At 57.7% G+C, this 9,425-nt stretch overlaps 1 protein-coding gene across 1 annotated transcript in view; it reads right to left on the reverse strand.

Annotated features, from left to right (window-relative positions):
• Positions 1 to 469: 469 nt before the first annotated feature.
• SLC6A11 (solute carrier family 6 member 11) overlaps positions 470 to 9,425 on the reverse strand; it is a gene marked incomplete at its 5' end in the record, with an annotated part of 170,682 nt that continues 161,726 nt past the window's right edge. Inside the window, 4 exon segments of the mRNA XM_014589129.1 lie at positions 470 to 1,899; positions 5,499 to 5,669; positions 6,722 to 6,822; positions 7,807 to 7,909. Of these exon segments, the coding sequence (XP_014444615.1) occupies positions 1,747 to 1,899; positions 5,499 to 5,669; positions 6,722 to 6,822; positions 7,807 to 7,909 (528 nt within the window).

Consider the following 9,425-nt stretch of genomic DNA (forward strand, 5'->3'; position numbering starts at 1 on the left):
AGGACGGTGGCCTGTCCCTAAGCAGCTGGGCAGGTCTGGACTGTGTGCACAAAAGGGGTCCCAGAACCTGGCATCCTGACCTGCCCGGGGAGATACTGGGCATCCCTCTTGGCCAACTCGGGCTTCAGATGGAGACCCAACGGGGCTGAGAAGTTGGACGTTGGGAAACTTTTCCATGAATGAACGCATGGTCCCCTAACGTGGGTCCCCTACAGGACTAAAGCCTTGGGTCAGAGAAAGCTCACATTTGCACCAGTTAACATCGAGAACCTAAAGAAAGAGGGAAAAGGATGCGCCATCCCTACCCCTAAACAGCTCAGGAGCCAAGGCTGCAGAGACTTGACGTAAAATCCAATTAAAACGGGGTGGAGATATGAGCCCGAGAGATCTGAAGCTGGGCTGCGGGGGACACAGCACCCCCACCCCCAGGCTGCACAGAGGGAAGAGCCGGCGGTGGGTGGGGGGGCGGTCCTCCCCTGCAGTAAGAGCTGAGACTGCTCGGCCCCCCGGCGATGGAGGTGGGTGACACAGCTCCCAAGTATAGGGCAGGAAAAAAGATTCGTCAAAGGGATCTGCCAGGACAGGAAGGGACAGGAAGTGGCTTGAGAGGCAGGAAGAGAGCAGGGCAAGAGGTGGCTGGGGGACAGAGAAGGGGCCGGACAGTGAAACCAGGCTCCTGCCCCCACGGTAGCTTTTTCCCCGCGGAGGCTGGAGGGCGGTCCTGACAAAATCCCAGCTGCACAGAGAAAAGATGGCTGCTCCTGACCCAGAAAACCAGCCCCACAGTCACGCTCGGCAGCCCTGTGGCGGACGGAGGCAGAGCGGAGGGTGTGAGCCGATGACAGCAGGGAGGAGGCCACCGAGGAGCTCCTGCACAGCGCTGAGGACCACCGGTGTCCAGAGAGCGGGGCTGCTTGCGGAGGGAGTAGGATTAGAATCCGGGGAAAGTACACATCACCACCCCGTCATTCCCATGGCGAATCTGATGTGCGAACACACAGGCGGGAGGGAGGACAGGGAGGACGGGGTGGCTGCCTGCAAGCCTTCCAAGAAAGCCAAGGCCACAGCACCCAGGGATCCCAAAGAGACCACCCAGTCCAGCCCTCTCCTCATTTGGGAGCTGGAGAAACTGAGGCCTAGGGAGGAGAAGAGAGTCCCAAGGGCACTTAGTGGGGCCAGGGGCAGAGCGAGGCCTACAACCCAGGAACCCTGAGTCTGGAGAGACGTGGTCTCCTCTGCCCCACGGCCTTGCTGCAAACCCGCTGTCCCTCCAAAAGGGTAGAAGGTCTGAAGAAAAAACTCTCCCAGGGAACGCAGAGCAGGGGGGTGTCTGGGCATGGCTGGGGACGAGGAAGGGACATGGAAAGGCCGGTTAGAGGCTGACAGACGAGGACGACATCGCAGCTGCCCTGCAACCCAAGTATAAAAGTTTGACAATATTATACACTTCTTCTTGACCCCTACAAAACATGGACTCAAACCGCCCTAGGACGAGAGGAGGCTGCTAGTCCCTGTACAGCGTCATCTGGGTCGCGGTGGCTATGTCCGCGGCGAGAGGGAGCGAGGAGGGGAACATGACCTGAAACCCGAGTGGACGGTGGCCCCCGGAAAATTAACTTGTTAATACATTCTGTGCAAAACGAGCAAGCCCCTACCATTAGGCGAAGTACGTGTTCAGGGATTCATTTACACACACAGGGGAGGAGGGCGGGGAGGGGGGACCCCAGGCGGCCGGCGGGCGGGCACTCAGAAATGCGTCTCCTTCTCTGTGATGGCGGAGATGGTCCCGTCGGCCTTGAGTTTGGCTTCACAGTCATTAACTGTCACCGTCCGTGGGTCCGCCCCAAGCTTGCCCCGCATTTTCAGGTCGGCGCTGGGGCTTGTCAGCTTCTGGAGTTTCTAGATGGTAGGAAAGGAGAAGAGCTGTCTGAGTGGGTCTGCCTCGGTCCCCACGGTGGCTCATCAGACCCAGGTCCAGGCCTCCGCTCTGTCCCGGGTGAGGGACGGCCCTCCCTGCTGTCTCCTCCTCTGGGAAATGGGCACCGTGGAGGGTCCTCCTGTTGGCGCTGGCTGAGGAGCCAACCAGGGAAGGGCCGAGCTCTCTCCCGGCCTCCATGACTACGAGAGGTAACCAGGAGGTAACCAGGAGTCCAAGCGGTGACCAGGTCCCACGCATTGTCCCTTGCCCCTGGAGGAGGCCGAGAAGCTGGGGCTCGCATCTCTGGCTGTGGCAGGCAGTCGGCCACCTGGCCACGTCTGTGAAATGCTGGCGGTGCCTGCCTGGGAGGGTGAAACTGAGGGGGCCTCGAGGGCTGCGGATGTGGCACTGCTGGGTGAGTGGGTGCCTTTCCCACCACAGGGATGCCAAGGCTGGCAGGTCCAGGGACCGCAATGTGCCCCTTGGGCTTACTCGGAGCAGGAGCATCGCAATGGCCCCCTCAGAGCCACAGCCTCTGGCTCCCTGCGAAGCAGTTATGGCCGCTTCTGCCAAGGCCACGGCAACGGTCTACCCCTGCCCTCAGACAGAACGGGGGCAGCGGCAGGGGGTAGAGAGGGAGGTGACACCCCCAACTCTATCTGCCCTCCCAAGCTCCCTCAGGAAAAGGCACTGGGACAGGGTTTGAGAGGCCCTTTGGGGCGCAAACCTTTTCCCTAGAGGTTGCACGGCCTTGGGTGGTTGCTTTCTCATGCTCAAGGATCCATCTTCTTTCCCACATGCCTAAGAGGCTGGCCCTCCGCTGACCAGGTAGGGCGAGCAGATGGGCTCCCCTGTGCGCCAGGCACCGTGCCAGACTCCCGACACAGAGGGTGGAGTGCCTGGGTTCTGAGTCAGCCACCTCTGTCAGCGTCCCGGCTACACGACTTCACACAAGTGAGAAACGTAACCTCTCTGGGCCTCAGCTTCTTCATATGTGAAAGGGGGCAGTCAGGGCCCCTGCCTTCCGGGGTGATCACAAGGCTCGGATGAGTCAACCTAGCCCTGTGCTAACACGTCGCCCTTTGATAGGAAGTGTTCATTTCAGACTGACTCTCCGAGGAAAGAGAGGTGGCACCGACCCATTCTCCCTCCAGATCTCTCCCTCCAGATCCGGTGTGTTCCCAGAGCCTTGGTGGGAACTGCGGCTCAGGGAGGTGCATGCCGGGTCTCTTGGTAAGAAAGGCCTAGAAACTGGGTCTGAGCTCCTCCGAAGAGCCCCTCTCTGCACCAAGCCCTGCTGCCTGGGTTGGCAGGTATGCGAGCTCAGGAAAATAAGCTACCCGTTCCCTGCCTCCCACACCAGCCTGATCAACTCTGGGGGTTTTCCAGAAGACACAGGTGTTTCTTTTCTTCTTTCTTTCTTTCTTTCTCTCTCTCTCTCTCTTTCTTTCTTTCTTTCTTTCTTTCTTTCTTTCTTTCTTTCTTTTTTTTCTTTTTAGAGAGATTTTTGCTATAGGGTGTGTGCACTTGCTAGAGAGACAGAGTCAGAAAGTGAGAAATCAACCCCCAGGGGGATGGCCATGCCACTATCCCTTTTCCTCCACTCTCCTCTCGGGATTTTGAGTCCACACATACACGTGCCCAGTGTTATGTTTTTAAGCCACTGAGTCTGGGACTCAAACCGTGGTTGACTACGTGGGGGTCCAACAATGTAACCATGGGCCATCTGCTGGTTCCAAAACACAGGTGTTTCTAAACACCAAAAGGCCACATGGGTGCTTTGCAGCGTCAAGGTTTTAAGGCCCCAGGGCGTCTCCTGTCTGGATGTGTCCGGCCCCAGGTCAGAACTAGCCAACTGCCCTTGACCTACACTCCCTGCGGGCCCAGCGGAGCTGACTTGGTCTGGGCATGAGCAGGCTTGAGAAGGGGCCCTCCCTCTTAGCTCACCCCTTCTGGCTAAATGCCCTGCCATTTCTGGAGCCTAGGTCCCTGGCAAAAGGAGGGCTGGTGACACTGACTCTCAGCTGCCACCTGCCTTCCAGCCTCTGCACACGCCCGCCTCCTGTCTCTCTCTCTGACTGTGGCCTGGGAGGCAAAGGTCAATTCCTACCTTGGGGTGTGGCCCTGGAACAGACAGCGCCCCACAGTGGGGTGCAGCTAGTCCAGTGGAGGAGGCAGAGGCAGTGAAGCTCTGAGAACAAGACAGACTGCAGGGTCTCCGCTCTATCGCTCAGAGGCTGTGCGCCCTCGGGAGAGTTACTCCCCTTCTCGGTGCTTCTGTTTCCTCACCTCAGAGACAAAATCTCTACCTCACAGGATGGCTATGAGGATGACGTGACTCGGTATCTGTAAACTGCTCAGAATGGTGTCCAGCACAGGGAAGCCTTCGGCTGTTTGCTAAATAAGCAGAAACAGACTCAACCCGTCCAGTGGCAGCAGGAGGGGAAGAGTGGGGAGAGGGAAGGAGTGGGCAGAGAGCGAGGGCCGTGGAGTCCGCTGGGCCTGAGCTGAAACCCAGTCTGCTGAGACCACGTACTGGGGGATTCCACTGGTAGGAGAAGCCTAGAAGAGGTGAACCCACGGGAGAGCCGTGGTCTGGGAGTGGGAACAGGGCTTCACTGTGCACGGGAGAAGGGATCATGTCAGTGCACAGAAATGTCCTGAGGCCGACTCGAGCTGATGGCTGCACTATGGAAATCTGCTAAAAATGATTTATTTATTTATTTACCTTTTCTTTTCTTTTCTTTTTTTTTCTTTTTCTTTTTCTTTTTGGAGAGGTTTTTGCTATAGGGTGCATGCACTCGCCAGAAAGAGAGAGACGGAAAGCGAGAAATCACCCCCCAGGGGGGATGGCCACGCCGCAATCCCTTCTCCTCTATTCTCCTCTCAGGATCTTGGGCACGCACACACACGCGCCCGGTGTGAGTTTAAGCCACCAGGTCTGGGACTCGAACCGCGGTTGACTACATGGGAGTCCAGTGACATAGCCATTACGCCAAATGCTGGTCCCACTAAAAATGATTGAATTGTACACCCAAAGTGGGCGGACTTGGTGGCGTGTGAAACATCCGTCAGGGAGCTGGTGTAAATGCTCTGGTCTGCTACGGTGCAGCCCTGTGACCTCAGGTGCGTGCTTTCCTTTCTCCGCCTGTTATTGAAAAGGACAATGCCTCTCACCCTCTGCGGACTACGGGGGACACAGCAGGTGGACAGCCTGGCATAGCAATGCACAGGATAGGTGTCCCCACGTGTCCAGATGAACAGCAGGAGTGGGACAGTGAGAGCACCCTGGGCCTAGTCCCCGTCTCAGTGCGTTCGTCAGAGGAGCTCACCGAGTCCCTGTAACCTCTGCACGTTCGGCGCTGCCCTCACCGGTTTAATAGACAGGGAAACTGAGGCCGGGCTCGTGGAAATGGGCTCGACCCTGAGGCCTCACAGAGACACCTCCGGCGCAGTCATAATGACAAACACCTGCCAGACAGGTGCTTGCCCCAGCTTCCTGGCAAGGCAGGTGGGCACCCCCAGGGTAGAGCCATCTCCAGCCCACATCAGCCCCCGCCCTCCTCTGGGGCGGGCTCACCTCAGGCAGCGTCCCCTCCGTCTTCCACAACTTGATGAAGACCCAGAGGGGGACGCAGAGCATGGAGGACAGCGCCATGAGCCAGCCGATGCCGTAGCCCCAGGCCGGGTAGGTGTAGGTGTTGTTGTACTTGAGCGGCTTGTACTTGACCAGGAAGAAGATGAAGATGCCCTGTGGAGAGAGCCAGGAGGGGTCCTGGGGATCGGCCTCGCCCTGCTGCACCTCGGTGGCCCAGGCTGGGAGCTGCAGGAGCCAGCAGGAGAGAGGGTACCCAGCCTCGGTGAGGGGAGCCACAGTGAGGCAGACCCACCCCGAGGACTGTCCCACGGATGGCATCTGACACACAGGCAAGGAGCCCTGGGGCCTGGCCTCCCATGGTCCTCGGGCCACACTGGGGTGTGTGACCCTCCCCACCCCGCCTAGCAGCACCTTCCTCAGCCCCAGTAGGTCAGGAATTGCCACGTTTCCTAGCGACTTCTGGGGCTGGTTCCAAAGCTCCTTTCAGACCCACAACGGCCTATGAAGACGGTCTGAGATACTCTTAGGTCCAAGGAGGGCAGGAAGGACTTATGGAGCTGTTTTTATTAAACGCCCACTCACAGGGCCAGCAGGTGGCATAGTGGTTAAGGTGCTGGATTCCCACATGGCCGGTCACGGTTCAAGTCCTGGACCTGGTGGCTTGAATCTCATACCAAGTGCAAATGAATGCCTACCCAAAATTCCAAGGGGAGGATGAGGGGAAGGGATTGAGGTGTGGCCGTCACCCCTGGGGGGTTGATTTCTTGCTTCCTGTCTCTCCAGCAAGCACACATGCCCTATAGGAAAAATCTCTCTGGGGGGGAAAAAATCCATTCACAAAGGCCGCTCTGTGGCCTGGTCTCGGGGATAGAGCGTGAGCTCAGTATCACCCCTGGCTCTGCTGCCTTTGCAAATACTAAGCAAAACATTCTCCCTCACGTCATCCTCAGCCCCCACCCAGGCAGATCCCAGGGCCTTGTGTGCATGGCAGAATCCGAGGCCTGGAGAGGGAAGGGGCTTGTTCAGTCACACAGCAAACCAGGGGGCGGCCTGAGGTCAAGCCCAGAGCGGGTGCTGGTGGCTCCCAGCTTGCGAGGTGTCAGGTGGACCCTGAGGGACAGCAGCCGCCTCAGTTCCAGCCTTGGCCAGGCGGGTGAGTAGGAAGGTGGATGGGTGACCGAGCTGGCTCCTGGCGGGGTCCTTACCGCGCAGATCCCAGGGGTCACGACCTTCCAGCACCACTTGATGAGTGACAATGGCCGGTAGCCAATCATGTCTTCGATGTTATCATAGAACCGGTTGCTTCCTGTCCAGGAGGAAAAGGGGGTACAAACAGCCTCCAGAAAGTTTTTGTGCAAGACTCAGGGGAAAGGTGAGGAGTGTGTGCTTTCCCCGGCCTGAGAAGGAGAGATCGGGCAGGGCCTCTTCACCGCTTAAAACCTACTGAGTCTTAGGGCCAGCAGGTGGCGCAGTGGTCAAGGTGCTGGACTCCCACATGGCTAACTGCGGTTCGAGTCCCGGACCTGGTGGCTTGAAACTAATGCTGGGCACATATGTGTGTGTGTGCCCCAAATCCCAAGAGGAGAATGGAGAAGGAGGGATTATGGTGTGACCATCCCTTCTGGGGAGTGACGTCTCACTTTCTCTATGTCTCTCCATCAAGCACATGGGTCCTTTAACAAAAATCTCTCTTGAATAAAATAACCATCGAGACTCTCTGAGTGGGGTTATAGATTACGGCAGCAGGAAGGGGCAGGCCCACCCTGGACAGGAAGGACTCTCCTGGCCTTGAGCACTGAGGTCCAGAGGTTCTGGGAGAAGGGCAGGAGGACGATTGCTGTGGAGAGGCCGTGCGAGGGCCTGGCCAGCTGGCCTTGGTGCAAGTCAGGGTTTCGAAGGTGAGGGCGGGCCTGGCTGGGCTGCTCATGGGCAGGGCTGCTGCTCCCAAGCCACACTCGGGGCAGGAGGGCCACCACTGTGCTGAGCCCCTGTCACCAGTCTTTTGGTTTGGGGACAGGAGGAGCAGGAGGCAGGCGTTCACCGAGGGTTGTGTTGGCTACATCATGCCTTGTTTGGAGACACGGTGGCTACTCCATTTTACACAGGGGAAGACCGAGCCTCGGGGCACAGGGACAGGCCGAGACCACAGTGCCTGAGCTCCTCGGGGCTGCAAAGGAAGAGGATCTCCCAGCAGCCGTCCCAGATGGGGACAGGTCACAGGAACCCAGAGCCACCCAGACCCCAGGAGCGGTGTTCTGGGCCCCAGGTGGATGGCTCGGCCTCTACTCACCATACACCCAGCCGATGCAGATGCATTCGAAGATGGCCACGAAGAGTAGGCACATTCCACTGGCGGCGTAGGAGTCGAAGAGCTGGAAGATGTACATGCCGCCCTGCGGGGACAGCAGTACGGACAGACGGCCTCAGGAGGGGCCCGCTGCCCTGCAGCTACCACCGCCAGGAGTCACTCCACCGGGGCAGGCTGCTCCCCTTGCCTTTCCCGGTCTCACAGTGCACCCTCTGTACCTGGGTACCCTCAAGACACCGTCCTCAGGGTTGCTGGGATGGTGGATGTTTGCCTTGCCTCCTTCCCTCACAACCCAGCTCCCCAGGGCCAGAGACTACACAGAAAATCGGAGACCTAGGGTTAGGCAGCCTCCGCACCTCTCAGCCTCCAGACTGGCCTCCCTGCCTCTGGCCTCAGCCTCGCTATCCTTCACATGTTACCTTTCAGAGGAACCTCTGAACACTCAAATCCAACCATGTCACTGTAGCTTAGAATATCCTTTGGTGGGGACCAGCAGATGACGTAATGGCTATGTCGCTGGACTCCCACATAGTCAACCACGTTTAGAGTCCTGGACCTGGCGTCTTCAAACTCACGCTGGGCACGTGTGCGTGCATGCCCAAGATCCCAAGAGAACGGAGGAGAAGGGAGTGCGGTGTGGCCATCCCCCCTGGGGGGGGTGGTGGTGATTTCTCGCTTTCTGTCTCTCTGTCTCTGTCTTTCGGGCGAGTGCACACGCCTTATAGCAAAAACCTCTCCAAAAAAAAAAAAACCTCTCAAAAAAAAAAGAAAAAAAAAAGGAAGCGTTGGGGTGGGTAAAGAAAATCTTCCTGACAGTGAAGGTCTTTAGGGGGTGCAATGGAACATAGGGTAAATGAAAGTGAGAAAGCTAGGGGGTTAGGGACGGAGGTGGAGGCTGAATGCCAGGACAGAGTAAGAGGCCAGAGGGACGCCAGGATGGCCTCTTGTGTGCCTGCAGGGGGACTCACTGGGAGTTGAGTGTCTCTCTGCACTGCGGGCCCCCAGGGCCTCTTGCTGTCACTCAGGGACCACACCCGGGGACTGCTCATTTCCTCATTCATTTCTCAACGAGATGGGGCTAGCAAAGCAGTGCCCACAGGGCTGGACGAATGATACAGATGAGAAAAGGAGGCCGGGTGTGACACCAGGGAGCGGTGGGGCCTGTGGCTAACTGGAGAGCATCCATGCGGCCACCCAGATCTGTCTGATGTTTCTTGGTGGACATGACTGCGAGGCCAGACCTGCAGATTCCCTGGAAGACACCAGAAATCCAGATCTTCATGGGAAATGTTTCTCCCTGTTGTTGACATGACTGGCCATGTCCTCGTGTCTACAAACACCACCGTGAGGGAAAAACAGAATGGATCTCCGCGCAGTATTTGGTCTGGGCTTGCCAGCCTGTGATCACTGTTGTGGGAATTTGGGTCTTGGAGGAGCAGGGACAGGCCTAAGACACTTCCATGATTAGCAGAGGGCTTGTCTTTCAGAGTTAAATTTTTTTATTCCCAAGAGAGATGTTTTTGTTCTAGGGCACATATGCTCACTGGAGAGACACAGAGAGACAGAGAGATAGAAGGTGAAAAATCACTCCCCCCCCCCCC

The sequence above is a fragment of the Tupaia chinensis genome, unplaced genomic scaffold, assembly GCF_000334495.1.
Source record: "Tupaia chinensis unplaced genomic scaffold, TupChi_1.0 Scaffold000333_1, whole genome shotgun sequence".
Taxonomy (NCBI): domain Eukaryota; kingdom Metazoa; phylum Chordata; class Mammalia; order Scandentia; family Tupaiidae; genus Tupaia; species Tupaia belangeri.